At 38.3% G+C, this 23,695-nt stretch overlaps 1 protein-coding gene across 1 annotated transcript in view; it reads left to right on the top strand.

The window, feature by feature from the left end:
* Window positions 1-23,695, top strand: part of cfap74 (cilia and flagella associated protein 74) — a 54,834-nt gene that overhangs the window by 19,218 nt on the left and 11,921 nt on the right. The window contains exons 15-23 of the mRNA XM_033969770.2: window positions 5,902-5,968; window positions 6,522-6,611; window positions 7,003-7,188; window positions 8,258-8,342; window positions 8,866-9,026; window positions 9,666-9,788; window positions 11,379-11,500; window positions 14,841-14,969; window positions 20,859-20,946. Of these exons, the coding sequence (XP_033825661.2) occupies window positions 5,902-5,968; window positions 6,522-6,611; window positions 7,003-7,188; window positions 8,258-8,342; window positions 8,866-9,026; window positions 9,666-9,788; window positions 11,379-11,500; window positions 14,841-14,969; window positions 20,859-20,946 (1,051 nt within the window). The remainder of the gene's footprint in view (window positions 1-5,901; window positions 5,969-6,521; window positions 6,612-7,002; window positions 7,189-8,257; window positions 8,343-8,865; window positions 9,027-9,665; window positions 9,789-11,378; window positions 11,501-14,840; window positions 14,970-20,858; window positions 20,947-23,695) is intronic.

The raw sequence follows: 23,695 nt of genomic DNA, 5'->3' as shown, positions 1-23,695 counted from the left end.
CCATGGAGACACAATGCACAGACTAGCAAACACTGATCAAAAAAGTTTTAAGATGGTGTGAAAACTAGAAAATGCAAATACAAAATGGATTTAGACAACACATTTTCAGGATCCTGGTCATGTTTTGAGACAGACATGTTTAACAGCACAAATGATCTCACTTGTTGTACTTCCAACTAAGTCAGTTCTCTCCGACCAGATTGTGTTAAAAAAGCTCAGATTAAAGTCTAATAAACCTCAGACAGAGCAGCGTGTACAGTTAGCATCACACCCCCAGGGAATGTTGTATCAATTGTAGAGTCTGGTGATAACATTTTCAGAAGGGCAGAGGAAATTGCTCTATGGTAGGGCTGAACAATTAGGCAAAAATATGTGGAGCCAATTTTCATGCCTGGCTAGTGACGACATATCAGAAACAACATTTAAAAAGAGTCTATGGAAATGTTTGATATTTCATGGAAAAGTTGATAATCATTCAACTGTTGGACTTTAAGGAGGGGTATTTTATTTCTGGGGTGTATTTACTGCTAAAACATACTATATTTAGATCACCATGTTAACTTTTATTGAATTGAAAATGCTATATTTGCCAAAAACTCGTCTTCCATCTCTTTTTTCTTCCCACGGAAAGTCTCTCCCCCTTCAGAGCGCGATCACATAACAATCAGCGTGCATCCCACTAATGAAACTACTGCACATCACATCAAGTTTATCAAGTTGCTGTGTACAGTTTTGTATCCTACTTTTGTGTATTAATGGAGAATTATCCTGCGAGAGCATGGATGATGTCGGGTTGTGGGCAGAGCATTGGAACCATGAGGAGGGTTCAAATAGGGCCCGGGACAGATTACAAAATTATGCATGTTTGAGTAAAAAACCTCTTCAGGCATGTTTTTGATGAACAACGTTATAACATGGTAGAAACCTAAAAAAATATTTAAAAAATGCATAATTCTAATCCATGTTTGAATGTAATTTATTTTGTAAGGTGTGTAAATGTAATTTTTAAGTAATGCACAGCTATAATGTTTAACTTTATGTATTCATAAAGTGGAGGCTTTAATAGAAGCCCTTTTGGATTTTTGTCTCCTCCTACTTTTTAACTACTGTGTCCTTTTTATTGTTATATGTTATATAAGTGCAGAATAAATAAATATAAAAAAATAAAATTAAAATCTGTTCAAAGTTAACATTTTAGACATCCAGGAGAATTGACAAAAAATGAAGTATATGCTAATCACATTTCAGAACATGTTTGTACAGATCTAAACTACAGGGTTAGCAGTTTTTATGTAGAATAAAATAAGATATTTTTTGTCTGTGGAGGAAATTGTGGTACTTCAAAAATGTGCGATTTGCTGATTGCATCCATTCAAATTGTGATTTCGATTCGATTGTGATTCATCTTGCAGCTCTACTCTATGTTGTCCTGGTAGTTGTGCTGAGTGAGAAGACAATGCCTTTTGTCAGTGTTTGTTTCATGTGGAGAGGACCAGTAATTACAGAGATAATAACCATAAACCAGGTACAAACATCTGACAAATACATACATATTTTTTGTCCTACAGAATTTGAGAGTTTCTAGCTGATATCTCTCAGAGGACCCAGGTGAATTTCTTCAGCTTGAGAAGTTTTCAAATAATGTTACCATGGAAACACTCTGCTTCAATATTAATGTTCTTTTCACACAGAAAAAGCAAATGTTTACTTTATTATTAATATAATTTTTAGGCAATAGAACTTTCTTATGAGGAGCATGTATTCTCCAGTATTCTCTATCCATATTTGACGTCTGAGATAATACAAGAAAAAAATATTATATTGTTGTTATTATTGGAGATTTGCATAATTATAATATGGAATATATTGTCTAGTAAAAAACGCTGACAATTTTTAAAGTTAAGTAATATTTCTAATAGATAAATTTTACAATGCATTAACTTTTTATTTTGATATTCAAACTAGAATCACTATCGTAATGGCTGGTGTGAGGCGGACCAAATAGTGCAGAACTCGGGGCTGATTTACAGTGTTTATTTACAGTTTGTGCAATAAGACATTCAGTTCATTAAACCAGCGGGGGAGCAGGATGCGAGCCAGGGTCCGGGAACGCGTCGCGGAGGGCCGGAACAGGAACAGGGAGGGGCCAGGACCAGGACCAGGACGGGACCGGGAACGGAGCCAGAGAGAGCCGAGCAGGGGTAGTCCGAGGAGCGGGAGCCGGGGTGGGAGACGTGGAGCAAGCCGGAGCCCAAGATGATACAAGGAGGTGAAGACAAGGGGTTGACTGTACTGGAGCTGGAGCACAGAGTCAGGAGCAGGACCAGAGACCAGGAGCAGGGACGAGCGAGAGAGCAGGAATCTGGGGAGCAGCAAAATCCAATAAGCATCAAAAGGTAGAGAACCAGAATTGCAAAAACAGAGCATTCACATGGACACGTGGACGATCTGGCACCGAGTGTCCGAAGCTCGTCCATCTTATGCTCCGCAGCAGGTGGAGGTGATTGCGCTGATGCGCTCCAGGTGCGCGCGGGAGGAGTCAGGAACTCCGCCCAGCTCCAGGCTCAGACAGGTGAGGGAGGGGGAGAGCACACAGGGAGACAACACAGGAGGCAGATAATGCGTGCATCATGACAATCACACTGCAGTTCAGAAGGAGTAATCTGATGTTACTATTATTATTTCAAAATGCACATTAGCGGTACTGGTCAAATGTTTGCACACACTTTTTCATTTTATGTTTTTTACCTTATTTCATGACTATTTACATTGTAGATTCTCACTGAATAAATTCAAAACTCTGACAAAATGACATATATATACAATGTAGTAAACAAAAGACTGTGAAATAGCTCATAATATGTTTTATATTTTAGAGTCTTCAGAACAGCCACCCTTTGCTTTGACCACTCCTTTACACTCTTGGCATTCCACTGATGAACCCTGGCAGTCACACCTGTGAAGAGAAAACCATTTCCTGCTGGTCACCGAGAGAAGGCCAAGTGTTTGCAGCGCTGCCAGCAAAGCAAAGGCTGGATACTTTGGGGAATCAGAATCTAAAATATAAGACATATTGAGATGTGTTTAACATTTTTTCCTTTGTATAATTGCATATTTTTCATACAGTGGGGCAAAAAAAGTATTTAGTCAGCCATCAATTGTCCAAGTTCTCCCACTTAAAAAGATGAGAGAGGCCTATAATTTTCATCATAGGTTCACTTCAGCTATGAGAGGCAGAATGAGAAAAAAAAAATCCAGAAGATCACATTGTCTGATTTTTAAATAATTTATTTGCAAATTATGGTGGAAAATAATAATTTGGTTAATAACAAAAGTTCATCTCAATACTTTGTTATATACTCTTTGTTGGCAATGACAGAGGTCAAACGTTTTCTGTAAGTCTTCACAAAGTTTTCACACACTGTGGCTGGTAGTTTGGCCCATTCCTCTACAGTTTTGTTTGTGGTGTCCTTTGACAGCTCTTTGGTCCTGGCCATAGTGGAGTTTGGAGTCTGACAGTTTGAGGTTGTGGACAGGTGTCTTTTATGCTCATAAGGAGTTCAAACAGGTGCCATTAATACAGGTAACGAGTGGAGGACAGAGGAGCCTCTTAAAGAAGAAGTTGCAGGTCTGTGAGAGCCAGAAATCTTGCTTGTTTGTAGGTGACCAAATACTTATTTTACCAGTGATGATGTGTCTCATAGGTGAAGTGAACCTATGATGAAAATGACAGGCCTCTCTCATCTTTTTAAGTGGGAGAACTTGCACAATTGGTGGCTGACTAAATACTTTTTTGCCCCACTGTATATCTGAGGTCTTCAGTATGTATCTACAATACAGAAAGTAGTAAACATCGGGGAAAAAAACTTTGAATGAAAAAAATGTGTCCAGACTTTTCCAGATGGTAGTGTACTTGTAGCTGGCTTCTCCTTCACTTCATTGGTAAACTGTTGCAGTGGGGAAACAAGTCATCTATACCAAGTTCTCTCACACTCCAAGTATGTCCTAATTCTGATACTAGGCAAATAAACTTATTAACCATAGTAGTATATTATAAATGATTTCTATTATATTTTCTGATTTTAAAGGGGCCATATTATGCTATATTCTGATCTGTTATAATGTTGTGTCCGCTTCAGAAACATAGCTGGAGTGTTTTGTTTCATTCACACATGTTTAATACACAAACTCTACATATTTAGTTCTTCGGTAATACAGGAAGTGCTTCACTGTGTTTTTAAACTCCATTCACTAGAGTCATTTAGATAATTTCAGCTTTGGAATTGTCTTTATTAATCTAAAGGTAAAAGGTACCACTACCACTACATGACAACAGGAGGAACAGAGTGTTTTGAGCTTTGGAGATGTAGACGAACTAATAATAAAGGATTACTTAAACATGTGTGAATGCAACAAAACACAACTCCAGGTCTGTTTTTGAGGGGGTAACAGAATTATAACACTTAAAGCTCACAAGAGTCAGTTTTGTGTATTATTTGACCTTTAAGAATATTGTTGTCCAAAGTACTCCAAAATTCACAAGAATATCAAAAGTACAACAAAGAATATGTTTTAGTCAAATTCTATTCAATTTCGCCTTCTTTTAAAATCTGAAACCACTCCTCTATACTTACAGTACAACTACACAGTTGCTCTCATGTCAGGTCTTTTCATTTCTCCCCAAACTGAAACCCACATTTAGATCATTATGGTATTACCACATACTCCCTAGTCCCTATGTACATGCATTTTTAAAGATCTTAAATTATTCAGTTTAAACCCCAAACCACTCTAGTCTAATGTCTGTTGGCTGTTGTAAACAATTCTGAGCTTATATCATTTATTTATTGCTTCATATACTGTTTATGGAACATTAGGGTAAAAAATCTGTAAAAAAAAAATAAAAATAAAATAAAAATTACTAATTATTCGCAATTTTTAAAAAAAAACTGATCACTGAAGGTAAACATTGGATCTGCTCGGATTTATTTGAGCAGATTATGCACATTACTTCTGAGGTTACTTTAGCCACTAGATCCAAAATGGCTGTCTGGCATGACTGAATCTCACTGAAACTTTAAATCTTAAATAAAACTAATAATGAAAAATCTTCTTTGGTACATTCTTGGATGGCCAGAGTTAGCACTGATTAAATAATTTAACTATGTTTTCCAATGGTGATCCCAGCATGGACTCATTCCTTAATCCATTCTCTGTGATATACAGAGTTTGAGAGCGCGGCTGTGTGCTTGTGCAGGCAGCATGTATAATACAAGACTGCTCTGTATCTCACTGTTCCACTGTACTGGCCTAGATTACACAGCTTTATATAGGCCCCAGTGAGTCCCCTGTGCTCTGCTCCACTTAGCACCTCAAACTGCAACTCCGCTGATTCTGACACCCAACTTTAGTTTAGGTTTTAATCTGTTGAGTAACATGTTTTTAAGTTTTGTAGAGATTTAAAGTGTATTTGACAGGTTAGACTCATTTGACTAAAACATAGTTAACATCATTATATATAACTGTTACCAAAACTTAAAAATGTATACACAATAGTTATGATTAGACTAATAAAAATAAATTTCAATCTTTAATACTGCCAGAAAATGCTTTAAGTGTTTATTGTTCTTGCATTTTGGATAGAATATTCCATGTTGATGACATAGGTCGAAGGATTCTGTTGTAGAATCTGTGCTACTTGCAGTATTTTTGTACTTTTCTTCTCAACGTTTTTTTCCACAGACTGACAGTTAACTGAAGTAAAACTAAATGCACTTTAAACAAATCATTTCTTTTAGTTTAACTGAATAATGTATCATGTTAATTTAACAAGCTGAAGATCTGCTCTGACTGTATCAAAGCAGGTGCACACTCCAGACTGTTGCTGTGTTTTGTGTGCAGCTTTGAGCCTCCTGGTTCTCTGTCCACTGGGATGTCCTGTGAGCTCTATGTCGTCTTTGAGTCGCACGTAAGTCTGATGCCCTACCTCCTTTTTTGTCACAGAATATTGAAACATGCGGTGTACTTCTCATACATTCTGCACCCCTCTACTGAAGAAACTCTCACAGTGCAGTGTCCTAGGCATTTGAGTGCAACACAAGGTAATTTAGTGGGGTTTTGTTTGTTTGTTTTTTTTTAGTAAATTTTATGTTTTGAGTAATTAATTGAATTGAGCTGATGTAACGCCTCATTCATCCAGCAATAGTCCAATGTAGAGAAGGTTTCTGATGTAGTCATCTAGTCCATGCCAGTCCATGGATCAAATCAATCAAATCTGGCAAACAAAGGCAGTTTAATTTTAAAACTCCTCCCTTAACTTAAGTATAGTATAAATCCTAGTGCCTCAAGTACCATCAAATGTAAAATGACTTGAACAGTGTCCAGATGACTACCGCCAATGACTACCCCTTTTTTTTATTTTTTTTATTTTTACAATTGATTGAATTATTATTGGGATCTAATATTGTAATTATTGCAAAAATCCTGTTGAATGTGCTGTTGTAGTTGTTGTATGCTTGCAGGTGAATGAGGATGTGGCGGGAGAGATCCGATTTGCCACAGCCACAGGGCCCTTCTCTGTACCGGTCAGATGCTCCACCAAAAAGTGCCTGGTCAGTCTCATGTCTCCCCTAACATACTGTGTGCTTTTGGACAGCTTAGCCTTATTTATTCATTTCAAACAAAATAATGTATATGGCCGGGAGTGCAATTGCCTGTGCACCCAAGACTGAAGCTGTTTAAATTAAGATGAAATTAGTAAAAATGATCAATGACAAGGAGTCCAAGGACTAGTGAGTGTTAGAGCCACTGTCCAGGATGAAACATCCAACATCCATAAGTGGAGTGCAGAGGAAGAGTTGCTGGAGGAACCATCATGGGAGGACAAGTCCCTGCATGGGATGTGTTTGGGTGTGTGTACGTGGGTGTGTATTTAATTCCTATTTTAGAACAATGCTAACTATTCACAGTTAGAAGAAAACACAAGTATCCGTGTGTTTCTAGATGGAGGTGGACAGCCAGTGTGTGGACTTTGGCTCACATGTGGTGGGACAGACTGTAACACATTGCATCACTTTGACAAACCGTGGGGCTCTGGGCTCCGTCTTCAGACTGGACATGTGTGACTGGACCAGCCCAGAAAACAGCTCCTCTCCCCGGCCTCCCTGTGCTCCAACTGCCCTACCTCAGGTTAGACTACCCCCACTATACTCATCTCTTACCATCAAGCTGGTGCTCATAAAAAATGTACCCCTAGCCACTTTAGGTGAAGTTTAAAGACGGGGTATTACACTTCTGTAAGATATTAATTGTTAACACATAAGATATTTAGATTGCCATGATACTTCTTGTTTTGGAAATGCTGTATTCACAGAAAACATCATATTAAAAATGTGTAATTAGTTTCAGTTTTGTTTTTGATGCTCTGATTCCCCCCTCCCCTTTCCCCCACATATTAAGTCACTCCTCTTTCAGGGTGCATCCTGCTAATTAACACGGGTGACGTAGGCTTATAGGCTGTGCCTTGTACAAAAAGCATGGACTTGTACTGCTAACCGTAAGGAGAGTTCAAATACTGTAGTTCCAGAGAGAGAATGCAAGATTACTCAAGCATGCATGGATGACATCGAAAACCTCTTCAGGCATGATTTTGAAGAGGCAATGATGTTATAACCTGGTAGAAAGCTTCAAAAAGTCAATTTTGCATAATACTCAGTCTTGAAAAAATACCAAATGGTAGATTTTAGCAATAGTAATAATAATGCCTTGAATTTATTTAGCACCTTTCAAGATACTCAAAGTGCTTTATAATACTTCATAAACCACACTGTGGTGGTAAAGCTACAACTACAGCCACAGCTGCCCTGGGGCAGACTGACGAGTGAGGCTGCTAATCTGCATCATGGGCCCTAACACCACCAACACACACACACCACATTCATACTTGGAAAGGTGGGTAAAGTGTCTTGCCTAAAGCTCTCTAAAGTCACTGCTGTCCAACAGTCTCACCTGGTATTCCCAGTGGTCTTTCATCCAAGTATTAACCAAGCCCAGCTCTTGCTTTTCTTCAGAGATCTGATGAGATCAGGTATTCTCAAGAATAATAAGATTTGGCATTCATTAATTTTCAGTTTAGATATTTCTCTCAGAATGTCATGAAATTCCACTTAACACATCTTATTATAATATAAAAAACTTGTATATTATATAGATACTTAGAACCCATACTGGTGTTGTCATGTCTTGTGTTTAAAAACAGGAAGCCAACTGTGGTCAAACTGAAGTGGACGATGAGAAGAGGCAGGAGAGTGGAGTCCAGCCAGACCATGAAACTCACCCAGCAGGTTAGTCATTTAGACGTCAAGCCACGACAGACAAAGACTTTTCTCATGGATATGTACTAGGGTTGTCAAAAGTATCAAAAATCAGATACTAATCAATTGTAAAACTAGTATCAAAATAGATGCTAATTTCATTACTATTGAGCCTAGAAAAGTCACATTCACAGGACAGAAACAAACTTTTCCTGAATAGTTTTAGAATGATCTTGAGCTGTATCAGAACAAATATAAGACACATAGAGTCCCATGGACCATGGACCATGGACCACTATGAACGTACCTCACCGACTGAGATTACGCAGATATAAAGCCATATGGTAATATAAAAGAAAGTACTATGATTTAATGTTGAAAATCACATTCTATTGTCTAAATAAAGTATTGAGTCTATTCCTTAGAATTGAAGTTGAGTTTGAATTTTTTGTGACAAACACTATCATGTTTACAGAGGAAGCCAGTCTAGGACTGCTTTGAATCAATGAAATACCAAGGTTCCACTAACAGTAACATTATTTGTGTGTTGCAGAGACAGAAAGCCATGAAGACCAGCTCACCTCTGACCTCTCCCACTCCCCCCACCCCACCCACCCAGTTGACTCCTCCCGCTCACATAACTCCTCCCCCTCTGCTGACTCTTCTCACTCCGCCGACTCCTCTGATGCAACGTGCGATGTGCATTTTGGAAGTGTAAGTCCTTCAAAAAACATTATTTAAATGCCCATATTACGCTGTTTTCTGGTCTGTTATATTTCCTCATCAGAAACAAACCTGGAGTTGTGTTTTGTTTCAATTACACATGTTTGAGTAATCATTTATAAGTAGTGTAATATAGAACCTTTAAATGGCCTGCATCTCATTTTTTCTTATGTATTTGAGCAAAGTGTGTCTTGCCCCAGTACAGATACTCTTGAGTTCAAAATAAGTGTGCTGTGTACTGTCTGCATCTAAAGTATTTTATTAACCAAGTATCAGGAAGTATGCATTAGCATGGTAGTTGTTGTTAGTATATTTTGCAATAGCACCCTGATATTGTGAGCAGCATTTATAAACTGATCGCAGTTACCTTTAACATATTAAAGAGCCTTTTGAATCATGAGTGAAGAACGCGGCCCCTGGCCCCTGTGATGTTGAACCATAACAGAATTGATCTTGCTTTATAATGGTTCTTATCAAACAACATACCCTTTGAAAATACAGGCAATAACGAGTCAAAGAAATAAACTTGATTTGTGGGTTCCCTGGGTTCTCCTGGAGGTTCAGGAGGAATACATTTTGAATTTTCTATTTGACCTAGAATGATGTTGAGTTGTGTGCTTTCCTCCATAGGTGACTGAGGGCCACATCGGACCTTCTCAGAGCACCAAACTGGACATTATCTTCAAACCCACAATTCCAGGAGACACCAAGCTCACCTTCTACATCCACTTCTCTGACCCAAGCAGCCCGGCGGTAAGGTCATTCACTCATAATATTATTAACCTTTAAAGTCAAATTAATTTTCTTTTAACATTTTCAAAGGATTCTGAAAAAAACTTTCAGTGTACTGTTTTAAGTGAATAATGAATAATAAAGATTGTTAATATATCAGTGCTAACATCAATGTCTGTGACACTGATAAAAAGTGGTGCCTGAATTTTCACACAAGCACTATAAAAGGGACAATCTATTATAATATATAGGATAAAATACATTTAGTTTTTAATGTATGCATTATTATTAAGATGTCATGTTGGATTAACTGCACCAATTCTTTGTATTTATATTTATTTACATATACATATTTACATACATATTAAAAACAAGTAAATACAGCTACAAATGTACCAGTATGCAGCATTGTAGTCAAAGCTTATTTCCATCCTTAGTGATATCCTACAGAACACAAGCACATAACAAATGTAGGCCTAGAAAAGCAAACTTTATTATTAGAGGTAGCTAAAACGGCCACTGTCTGGACTTAACATCTAATGTACTATTTAATTAAATTTATTTGGAATTACAAAATGTTAAACAATGAGAAAATGAAGTCATATCTGAAGGATATGATATTACTCAAGTAAAAGTACTGTTACACTGAACAATTTATCAAGTAGGAGTAAAAGTTCCGGGAATAAAAAAAAAAAAAAAGCAATTTTACATGTTTTTTTTTCAGTGTATGAACGTGCATTGTGTTCTGTGTCCTGATTGGCTAAAGGACTGTAGACCATTGTGTTCTGTGTCTCCTCCGTGCCGTGTCTCCTGTACAGTACAGAATGTGTTCAGACAAATTTACATAAATGTTGGATCGCAGTGTGACTCTGAAGTGCTGTATGTTTGCAAGTTTTCTCCCCAACAAAACCCACAATGTCGAAGAAACGTTCTGCACCGACAGATTTCAGAAACACTTTGGACTTCAGTGTTTCTCTGCACGGAGAGGTGCCTCTGTGGATACCGCTGGAGCAGAGCGAGAACAACACATTTAAAGTGACCATCGAGGAAGAGGGAGATAATATACGAAAGTTTGAACTTTGAGAGTGTTTAAACAAGAGAAATGTGAGAAAATGTTAATGCCTGTGTGAGCAAAGTGTATAAAGTGTGTGGTGAGGAGTTTAACAGCCTTAAAACATATATAATAATTGTAAAAAAAGATAAAACTGACTACTTCATGGATTTCACCTATTGCGGGTTATTTTTAGAACCTAACACCTGCGATAAACCAGGGACTACTGTATTGAATTAGCAGGGTCACATGCCACATATGTTCATAGGAAGAAAATGGGTGGGAGTCAGGACTAGACACAATTTTCACAAGATGAGATGACACGTGAGATTGAGATAAAACAAGATTTTCACATCATCTATTTATTTTGTTGTAAGTGCAGTTTCTCGAGAGGTGTAACTCGCCAGTGCTTTTTCTCATGTGCAGAATCATCTGTGGCACAAGATCTTTTCCCATCCCTAAAAGAAAATTTTGAAACAATGTACTCTTCACACCCTGCTGAGGTTTGCATAAATAACTTATGTTTGCTTTGTATGTGTCCAACATTGGTGTTGTGCCAGATCCCCGTCCAGGTGAAGGCCACAGCGGTCAGTGTGCCTCTGTGGGTCAGTCATCCAAACATGGACCTGAAGATCTGTGTGTGGGACCAGCCCTACCACCACTCCATCTGCGTACACAGCCGGTCAGTGTCAAATCCTGCAGCAATGCTCAACTGTGCTATGGAATATAAGCAGTGTGTAACTTGGCCTAGTGCTGCTTGCTTGCCTCCATGGAGAAAGACATATTAAATGTATATTGTAGAGCATTCCAGACATTGCAATAACGGGATCCTATATTACATAAAATGGATTGTTGTGAGCTTTAAGCCATGTTATAAATGTGTTACCTCATCAGAAACATACCCAGAGTTATGTTTTGTTTCATTCACACATGTTTGAGTAACCCTTCATTATTAGTCTGTCTGCATCTCCACAGCTCAAAATGCTCTGTTCCACCTGGTGAAACAAGTTAACAGCTACCTTTTACCTTTTGTTTAGTACAGATTGGCAATTCCAGGGCTGAAATTATTCAAATGATTCTGCTAAAGGTGTGTCGAGTTTAAAAACACAGTGGAGCACTTCCTGTATTACCACAGGACATCACAGGGTGGAACAGTGTTTTCCGTTTGAGAGAAGAATACAGCCTAAATATGAAAGTTTTGTGTGTTAAACATGTGTGAATGAAACTAAACTCAACTCTAGGTCTGTTTTGATAAGGAAAAAACAACATGGATCAGAAAATAGTGTAATGTAGGCTCTTTAAAGATCTTTATTATGTATATTCTACACTGCTGTGGAAAGACAACTTGGTAGCACCACCACCTTTGATTTTCATGAGGTCAATGGAAGCCCGACTCGGAAAAAAGTCAATGTAAAAATCTGAAACTCACATGAAAAAATAGAACATGTCGGGACATGACAAAAATTATATTATGATTCCGCCCTAAAATGTACAGGAATTCGGCCATGTTGGATCAAACCCGGGAATGACAAAAGTGCACACCCTCGCATTCAGGACATTTCCTCACACAGTTTTCATTACAACCACTTCAAATTTGGCCAAATCCCACTAAACTCATGTGTGATTAAAGATTATCAGTTACATTTTGATTATGACTTTGGGTGTGGCCATGGTAAATTTTCAACAAAATCGCAATTTTTGTAATATATCAATAAAATATTTCTCTTTCAAACATTTTTTGCTGAGAAAATACACATTTGTGAGCTGATCACAATGATGTGCAAATTGTGGCATTATTTCACAAAATGGCTCTCGAGCGCCCTCTTCAAATTTCATTTTCAAAAATTCATAGAAGACAATCGAGTTGGCGTGGACCTGTGAAAAAATTCACAGGGGCATTAATTGTGATGGAGCACAACTTGAGAAAGTCGCATGACTGTAGCTTTTATTTTTTAGGAGAAAAATAATGGGTGGAAAAAAAATTCAATTATTATTATTATACTTACCGCTTTGAGGCCATTTTTGACCCCCTGAATGTTAAAGAAAAGTCAATTTTATTGGACCCAAAATTCTAATTTTGCGAAAAATGTATTATTTTGATGTTCACAAAAATTATTCTTTCAAAATGACTCAATAGCGCCGCCTCCAAAATCACAATACATTACGGCAATGAGAGACCGTTTTTATCATAGACAAATGAAATTTGGTACAAACATAGAACATGTTAGTAAAAAAATATATTATGACTTCACCCTAAACTCTACAGGAAGTCGGCCATTGTGAGCTGAACCCAATTTTTTCAAAATTTTACCTCTAACATTTGAATTTTTTACACTGTGTATTTTCATTCAAAAAACTTGCAAATAGGACAAAATGAACTAGACTCATGTGGGAATATAGGCAACTCTTTTGGCATTTTCTAAGTTTTAAAATGTGGGTGTGGCCAGCCAACAAAGAGAAAAGCAATTTTTTTAAGTTTTAAATTGTTTATAACTCACACATGCAGTTTCCTATTTTCTGGCATTAATATACATTTTCTTCAAAATGTTGGTCTGAACACATAGATATACAATTTGCATCGGTCAGACATTATACTGCTCCACAGCGCCCCCTTGAACTTTTGAATTGGACAAAAAAAAATTACTTTGACATAAACATTTGAAATTCAGCATGGACATCTGGCGTGACAAACTGAACAAAAAAGCCAATGAGAACATACCTCTATCTGCAACTATGTTACCGTGGTAACATAATAAATGTATCATTGAAATACATGGGGTTCAGAGTACTGGACTTTGTTGTAGACTAAATAGATGTTCTACACTAATCCAACTATGGCCTAAAGTTCAAGATTGGCAAAAAATGTTGTATTTTCATGTGCAAAAAATGACTCAATAGCGCTGCCTCAAAAATCAAAATACATTACGGCAATGAGAGACCTTTTTATAGATAAATGAAATTTGGTACAAACATAGCACATGTCAAGGCAATTATATTATGACCCCACCCTAAACCCTACAGGAAGTCAGCCATTGTGGGTGGAAACCACTTTTTTCAAAATTTTAACTCTCCCATTTGGATCTTTTACGCTGTGGATTTTTATTCAAGAAACTTGCAAATTGGTCACAATGAACTAGACCCATGTGGGAATATAGGCTACTCTTTTGGATTTTGCTAAGTCATAACATGTGGGTTTGGCCAACATGCAAACAAAAATGGTGTTTTTTGAAGTATTAAATTGAGCATATCTCGCCACCTAGAAGTTGACCCCTATGGGAGAGGAGGCTGGTAAATTTTGGAATACACGTAAAAAAAAATCGGAACAGTGATAGAGCACAGTGAGACAAGCATAAAAATTAATTGAAGCACTGTCCTATGACAGACAGGAAGTCGGCCATATTGGATTGAAATTCCCACGCCACTTTCACATACATGCAAATGAAACTTATCTAGTCTTTGTTTTTTTATTCAAATTACCTCAAACTCCACATACAGCATGCACACATGTTGATTGTCAATAATTATCCAGGTTTTGGGGATATTCTTTACGGTTTATGTGTAGCACGCTCTCAAAATATGACTTCATTTCCTGTTTTTTTTATTCCCACTCACGGACACATGGATCAGCCTTAAGAGCTCAAATTCTAACCATTGATGCAGAATAAAACTGTGAATAGAGAACAGTATTGAACATGTGGCCAGTGACCTCTATAGAGCCCCCTACTGTACACGTAAAAGACGCAATTGTCTGATTGTCACGAAACTTGGGGAGGTAATTGTAGGCCTTGAATCATACCAAAAAGTCAATTACACCATACCTGTATTATGCACAAGGTTGCCGGTACAATGGCGTGGGCCACCATTATAATACGATGGCCGCACTGTGCTATAAAAATGTTGTGAAGGGGGGGCGGGTGAAGGGCGGGGGGGGAATGCGGTGCGGTGGCTGGCTCCGGGCGGTCGAGCGGGAGGCGAGGGCCATCATTGCCGCTTGCGGCCTTAATTTGTTTTTGTTCCCCTAGAGCCAGCACAGCCTTGAAGCTGGTATTCGAGGTGTGTCCAGAGCTGAGGAGGCACATGGAGGTGATCCCAAAGACAGGCTTCGTCCAGTCACAGTCTAGCTTCAAGGCCTTGCTTAAGTTTCAGCCCAGGTCAGAGCACGTTCCACAACAAGTACACTGTTGAAAAGGCCACTTTATAATATTATTTACAACAGTTTGCACGATTTTCATTTTCAATTTCATAAACTTGATCTACTACCTGCATCCCCAGATAAAAGGTAAACATGTTCAAATCAAATACAGCTTTTACTGATAACAATTTTAATACTGATTTATACTTAATCACAAACACACTGGACATAATGGCTAAGATGTTTGTGTTATAATTTGGTGTTTTGGTTCTCAACATAATTATTCAATCAGAACGAGCATCACGTGTGTGTCTCTCATTTGGGTTGCCAGTTTCAGTGCTGAAATCCAGTTTTAGCCTAAAAGACTCTCTGATCTGAATCATCACTATCTAAACCCTGCAGCCAGTCATTAAGTCAGTCAGTGCTAGTGCTGAGTGAATTCTGGAGGTTCTGAGTTTTCACATGAGGCATGGCCTGCGCCTGTTCTTATACTGAGAATGAGGTGTAGGCACTGGCAACCCAGGTTCAGTTGTGATTGTAGTACCTTTTGTAAAACTGGAAGAGCACACACTACATACTGTTCCTTTAATGTAATATAATATATAATATATTCTAATAGCAATATAAAGTGGATTCATAACAGTGATCATAAACCGTAAACCATGTTAGAATAAGCAGTATTTGCTTTGTATGCAGAAATCTAAAACCTATGAGTTGGACTTATGAGTGTGCACAGCCTCTTCATGTATGATTGTTTAAATCAGCCTTCTGTACTGTTTCCCTCATCTATTTCTAAAATGTAAAAATCTATTAAAGTGATTGTTTTATTTACAGACATGTTCACACTATCCAAACAGAACAGTGCCAGCTGTAATGTGTTTACCTCTGATGTCACAGCTTCGTTCCATTCTAAATGTAGAAGTGCATGTTCTCAGAAGTGTGTTCTACTGCCAAACCAGTGAATACTTTTTATATGCCAGCCTGTTAATAATATTTCTGTTATGCAAGTACTACAACAATTCATTTTACAATTTTGTAGTAATCAAGTTTAAACTAGGGTTGTCAAAAGTGTCAAAAAACAGATATGAATTGTTACTAAAACTAGTATTGAAACTAGATACTAAATACTCGCATTTTCAGGATTCAAATGAACCGTTCCTGAATATCTTTAGAATGATCTTGGGCTGTATCAGAACAAGTATAAGACACACAGACTAGTATACACCCATGGACCATGGCCATGGACATGCTAATATTAAAGAAAGTATTTTTATTTAATGTTGAAAATCACACTCTACTGTCTAAAGAAAGGATCATCATGGTATTGGAATCAGTATTGAGTAACGAGTCTGTTCCTTTGTATCAAAATCAAGTTTGAAATTTTTGTATCATGACAACACTAGTTGAACATCATAAATTGAGCATCATCATAAAATGTTCTTAGAGAAGCCTTAACCAAATAACCCGGTGAGCTGATGATGGATTTTTCACAGTAATATCTCCATTGGTTTACTATCAGGTGTACCGAAAATTCTATGATGTAGAGCTATACAATTTTGGAGAAATACCTAATTGGGACTTTGATTAGATTCACATTTTAAACACATCCAGGATATTTGAAAGAAGACTGAAATATGAACTGTAAAACTAATACAACAATCCCATGCATTTCAGAACATGTTTGTAGAGGTCTAAACTGCAGGGTAAGCTTTTAGGTTTGACATTGCCTGGCAAGTTCAGAATGATATCTCAGAATGGTATTTTTTGGTCTTTTAGAGGAATATCAGTATGGTCACCTCTCCCTCCATTCCTCCTCAAGATGGATTCAGTCTGAAACATGCAATCGGATTTATTTCAGTGACCCATGTGAAAAGAAGGAGCTCATTGGTCACTCATCATTTACAAACAAAATCAAATTTCTCTCACCTCAGATTAACAGGGTTTAGTGCTTTGCTCATTGTATCTGCAGAAATCTGCAATAGTGTTGACACGATGCTAAAATTTCAAGCTTGATTTTGATACTAAAGAATAGACTTGATACTCAATACCGATTCCGATACCATAAGACTCTGAGAACGCAGTGAAGTGAATGTAGTGTGTGCTGTGTCACTGTGAATGTAATCCCTCCACAGTGGCACAGATTAAGAAGAATGTTCAGATTGGTGCTGATTAGAAAAGGCAGCCCACCCACCACCCATCTCCTCTGGCACGGCTACCCATCTCCTCTGCTCCTGACTGCACGGCTTTTTCATATTTGTGACATCACAACTGTATTTCCTATAGTGCGCACCCCGCATAAACATCCCTGAGCTCCTTAATCGGCTTTGTAATCCTTTTCATAATCACGCTTTAATGGGAGTGGGATGTGCGGGGTCAGAGGGGGCAGATGGAGCCAGGATCATACAACCATTCATACATCCGGAGCAAGCTGGTCAGGCTACTGCCCCAAAGCCACATTCACAATCACTGAGAAAATTGTAGGGACAGGAGGGGGTGCACATTTTATTAGAACACAACTCTATGTAGTGTCCAATGTAAATATGTAATTATGTTCTCTAATGTAAAATAAGAATGAGAAATTCTCTCTTATGAAGCGGCCCCTGTGTGTGTGGCCCTGTGAAGTCATAAAAGAGCCTGGATGAGCCAGTCCCAAACACACATAAAAAAAGGGTCTTCTTTGTGGAGCATGGCCCTTCCCTGGTAATGGTAATGCAGGAATGTTCACCCCTGGACTTTTGACCAAACCAGTTAAGAAAGTCTTATAGTGCAGCCTAAAATTCTATTATATATAGCAATTGACCAATCACAGGGGAGCAGCTGACCAATCACAGGGGAGCATTGTGGTTGGTGGGGAAGCCAAATGTGAAGTGCCCCAAATGAGCCAACACATATGTGATGCTGATAAACTTTAAATTTTAGCAGAGATACAGAGTATTTTGATTTGAAGGAAGAGTTTGTGCATTTATGGGGGGAAAAGGTGCCTTTCTTTCAAGTGGGGTTAATAAAAGTTAGATTTCTCAGCTTGCTCTGACACTTCTCCCAAATAGCTTTATATATTTGTCTGAATATTCAGCTTTTTCCAATTGAAAAATAGGCTGTCCCAGGCTGATCAATCTTTATTCGGCACGATTACAAACTGCGATTACATAAGAGAAGATTATGCATGACTCATGTATGACCTCAGATGTTACTTGTTTTACTTCTCTCATATGTCACTGTACTGTAAAGTGATTGGAGAAGCCTGTGAAGCACCATATAAATCAAAGCCATTATTCAAATGAAATGTCCTCCATGGATTAGGCTAGAGCCTGGCTCATATATCTGTATACCGCCATGTTTCCCACATCTTTATTTGAAGACTCTGCTCTAAGGGTTCCCACATTTCCTAAAAAAATAATTGGCTTGTTTTCCAGACATAGACAAGGGACCAAAAGTAGACCAAAGGTAGAAAATGTATATTTTGCCCTTGAAAATGTCTTCCCCCTTCGTTTTTCTGTATTATTGGCTAAGTAATACAGACTGCCATCACAGTAAAAAAAAAAAAAAAAAAAAAAAAATGATATACCTTTTTTATTATTCTGCTATATGGTCTTGCCGTCACACTTCAGCTGAGAAGAATATGTAATCAGTCAACACTAAATACTGTTTTATTTTATCAGTATGTTTGGGCTCTCTGAAGGTCTAACACAGCTTCAACCTCTATGGTCCTTATGAAGATCTATCTTATGATCTATCTATCTATACATCTATCCATCTTTCTCTCCCCCCCCCCCCCCCCCATCTCTTTCTCATCTCTGTCTCTTCTCTCTGTCTTTTTCCCTCTTTTTTGTAGAACCAGTTCTCTCTCACACATCTCTCCTCTTGCTCTGTCTCTCCTGTATTTCTCCCTTTCTCCTTCTTCTCCCTCTTCCTCTCTCTTCTGTAGGATCTGCAATCTTTCGATTTTCTCTCACCTCTGTAGGACCATCTCTCTCACCTTTGTAGGACCATCTCTCTCTTGTTTCTCTCCCCTTCTCTCATTTCTTCTCTATCTATCTATCTATCTATCTATCCATATATCTATTTATCTATCTATCCCTCCTCTCTCTTTCTCCTCTCTCTTCTGCAGGATCTGCAATCTCTCTCTCCTCTTTTTCTTTCTCCTTTGTAGGACCATCTCACTCCTCTCTCCCTCTCCTTCTATCTCTCTCTACCCTATAGGACCGTCTCTCTCTTCTCTCCCTACAACTCTCTCTTTTCTTGGGGCAGATGGCTGAGTTGTTTGTCTCTGCCGTGTTTCCGTAGCTCGTGCCAAATCTAAAAGTGTCCCTCGTCTCTCCAGCAGCAGCAGCTCACAGCTTCTGTATCATCAGCACCTCATCGTCTCTGCTCACACTGTTATTATGGCGCCCTGACACGTGCCCAGTGCATGTATGCAGAGATTGAAACGAATTGGCACATTTCACTCTAAATGTTCTTTCATACATAGGTATTGTGAATTTAGTTAGACTTTTGGAGCCACTTTTTTGCTGCTAAACTGTGCATGTGATGTTTGAATAGCATTAGCCACTGTTGCTAGTGCTAGTTGCAAGTTACTAGTGCAAATTAGGTAACTAGGTCAATTTGGAGCTTTCTGGGAAAAACAGCTAAATCTAAGTTTATGTTACCTTCATTGGCTGTTATTTCCAGTAGTTGGTGACATCACACTAGACTACAGCCAGGTGTTTTCTGATAACAAACACCTTGCTGCATGGGCGGAGTTTTAAATGTGGATACCTCTTCGACCAATCACACTGTTCCTAATACCGCCAGACCCGTTCTCCTCTTCCTCCTCTTCCTCCTCTTCCTCCTCTTCCTCCTCCTGTAGAAGTAAATTGCTGGTGTGAGTCGGGGCTCTCTGAACTGGTCTCCATGGTGACAATCAGAGCTGCTGTGGAGGCGCTGTGCGCAGCACACGGATCTTTGTTTACTCTACTACAATATGTATCTGTACTCTAGAATTCTATTTGCTTGCACTTGGGCTGTGTAATTAATTACGTTTTAATCAAGATTGAGATTCAGTCAATTCCAATTTACAGTGATCCACTTAGGCCTTTTTAAAGGTCCTATTTTACACAAAATTGACTCTTGTAGCTTAATGCCATGTTATAATGTTGTTATCTTCTCAAAACATATTTGGAATTGTGATTTGTTTGACTCACACATGTAATCCTTTATTATTAGTGTGTTTACATCTCCTAACCTCAAAATGCTCTGTTCCACCTTGTGATGTCATGAAGCAGGAGTTTTCAGTTTAAGAGCTCCTTTTACCTTTTGTTCAGTAGAGATTAGCAGTTCCAGAGCTGAAATCATCCAAATGGTTCTAGTGACGGTGTGTGGAGTTTAAAAACACATTGGAGCACATCCTGGTATACTGCATGACATCACAAGGTGGAACAGAGTGTTTGAGAGAAGAACTAAATCTACAGGGTTTGTGTGTTAAACATGTGTGAATGAAACAAAACACAACTCCAGGTCTGTTTGGTATGAGCCAGTCCAAGTATGCTTTGTTTATGTTTAGGAAATTAATATTGAAAACCATCTTAAATCATAGAATTGTCTTTTGCCAGCTAAAGTCACACAGGGCAGTCAGTGCAGATTAAGCATAGATAGGTTATCTGAGCAGTCGACACCATGTTGGTTCTATCATATGGCTTTTTTATGACTTTTTCGCTGACTTTAACAGGAAAAGAGGGTTATTTATTTCCTGAATACTGATATTTGGGCAATGAATGCATGTTTGTCATATCACCCAACTCTACTGTGCACACTGTGTAATATGTATATGATTGTACTGGCGTGTTTAGGACAAAACTACATTTGAATTGAAATATGAATGTGTCCATCTTTGTAAGCACTGTCCAGACCCTGTCCCTGGTTCTGTCCACAGGCCCTCTCTCCCTGATGATGTAGGAGACTTATTTGACCGTGACACCGGAGTGCTGGAGGCCCCTCTGGAGGTGCATGCTGCAGGACAGGTCTGTACCACTAACACACTGTAGTATCAAAATCACTATATTTGTCCCCAAGGGGTAATTTAAGCACACAGAGCAGTCAAAGACAATCATATTAGAAAAGCTCTAACAAAAATCTCAGTGCAGCTCAACAAGTAGAGTCATCAGATCCAGTGTCCAGGCAGTTTGAGGAGAGTAGCAGCCCTCAGGACAAAATGTTCCTCATCTGTGTCCCTCTTATTTAGATAAAATCCCCAAATATTTAGTTAAAAACAGTGCATATATTAAAAACAAAAGTTAAAAAACTACTCAGTGTGCCAGCATTTTTTATGGACTTGGACTTGCCCGCGGGCGCCATGTCGCCCCCAAGCCCCACATGAGTCGCCCGCAGACCGGTTCTAAAAATAGCACAACTCACTAATGAGCTGCACCTAAAATTTAATTTTATTCAGTTGCTATATTTTTTTTTAATCACCCTTGCGTTTATATAGATTTAAAAATGACAATATCTTAAACATATGTTCATTATACATGAAGTTTAGATAAGTTAAGGTGAACTTTGACCTACTCACTTCAAAGGTCAGTATTGTGCGCGTGACAAAACCAGTGCTCCGCTCACGAGCGCTGTGAGGATGCGCTGAATGCAGTTTCTTCCTCCAAAACATGGTAGAAAATAAAGAGATCACTTTCACAACGATTTAAGACTGTAAAAGAAACCTGCGCGTATCTCATCTGCGGAGCAACTGTGGTGACGGCAAAGCGGCACAATGTGGAGGGACACGTCACTACGTCTCACAAAACTCCACACTAACTACCCACGGGGACGAGCACTCCCCACGGGGACGCGCACTCCCCACGGGGACGCGCACTCCCCACGGGGACGCGCACTCCCCACGGGGACGCGCACTCCCCACGGGGACGCGCACTCCCCACGGGGACGCGCACTCCCCACGGGGACGCGCACTATGGGCAGAACAAGCCCAGAGCTAAACGCAGCTTTGGATAAACAACAGGCTTTTTCCACGACACCGGTGAAAAAGTCACACAACGCAACCGAGATTTATTTAAAAATATGTAAGCTTATTTTTCTTTAAAATTACATAATTGATAACTTTATGAAACATGGTGCAATGTATATTATTTATGTTTTGTTAAAAAGGTTTGTCAATGGATAGTGAAAATGGGACACTTTTCCTATGAAATGTAGTGATGTAAGTGTCATCTGGAAATTTAACAATTACTAAGATTAGTAAAGTTAAAGTGCTGAATACTGATATCTGTTTCCCTCCTTGCTCATTGTTGATAATTACTTTGAGAAAACATTAATGTGATCAGTGTCTTGCAACATGATCAGTGTTTTCACATAGATGATTATCATTTATCATTATTAATAATGTATAACTAAAGGCAAACTGAGAAAATGTGTTATTTCAGAAGAGCATCTCAAACTGGTCGCCCTTCGTATGACTCAGTGCCCATGAAGTAGCTCTCAGGTTAAAAAAGGTTGGTGACCCCTGGACTAGAGGAAGAAAAGCACGTACAGTGTCTTTAAAGGACACATATGCAGAATTGACTTTTTGGAGCTTTTAACCTTTTTTAATATTATAGCATTTTCATCAAAACATACCTAGAGTAGTATTTTGCTTCATTCACAATTATGTCATTAATCCTGTTTATGAGGTCATGTGATTTTCCACAGACTATGATCAAATCTGCATTCAAATTCTCTACAAACACATGGACATATTAGTATGATGGCCTGTTGCAAAAAGATAAAACATGATTCATCATTGTTTAGAAATACATATAATACACAAACACATGCATTATTACAAGCTCTAAAACTTAATCTACACATGCCAAGGTGACCAAAAGTGTGCTTAAAGGTCAAATAAAGCATGATCAGTCCACACTAAGGGTGTTGATTTAAAATTCAATTTGTCAATTATGCTTTAACCTTTTGGAATTGTATTTAGAGTGATTCATGCATGTTTGAATAATCTTTATTCTCCTGGATTCAAGACGTAATTGTTCTGATCAACTCCCATTTTCATCTCCACCTGTACACACCCACTGCTTCCTGTGTACTTTATTGTCTGATTTTAATATCTTAACCAGTGATACAATTAGGATCATTTTAAACCCGGGTGTCAGTGGACTTGTTTCTTTCATTAAGTTGTTTTAGATCAATATCACAATAAAAAATAAAAGATGTCCAGTTATAACAATGATCCTCAGGTGTTGTAGTGCTGTGGACTTTTAGTCTGTAGGTCTACAATAACAATAATCAAAAAACATACTGTCATATATATATATATTTTTTGTGCATAAACCTCTCACACCTGTTGCTCACTTTTGCATCTGTGCTGATTATTGTGCTGGTTCCACATAAATCTGTATAAACATTAATTAAAAAATAGAAGATTAGAAGAATAAAAGATTTGGTTCTGAATATCCAGTTCCAACAGTTCACATAAAGGAACCGTTCAAAAGAGCCGACTCTTCACGAACATGACATCCCTAATAATTATATAGCTGATGATAGCACAATATAATATGTCTCCCCATACCCAATGTTCCTGTAAAGTGCTGTCTTAATAGCCTAAGTCTGTGTCCCAGATTGTGATGAGTGGCCAGTCACAATAACACATTTTGAGTGAGTTTTTGTGTGATATAGTGATATATAAGTAAATATAGACAATAAACGACAATATTGAACCATAAAGCAGAATTATCCACAAAAAAAAGTATTCTAAATGAACACTATTGTTAA

This window comes from Periophthalmus magnuspinnatus, chromosome 7 (genome assembly GCF_009829125.3).
Source record: "Periophthalmus magnuspinnatus isolate fPerMag1 chromosome 7, fPerMag1.2.pri, whole genome shotgun sequence".
NCBI classification, from domain to species: domain Eukaryota; kingdom Metazoa; phylum Chordata; class Actinopteri; order Gobiiformes; family Gobiidae; genus Periophthalmus; species Periophthalmus magnuspinnatus.
This window is presented reverse-complemented; position numbering and strand designations above follow the sequence as displayed.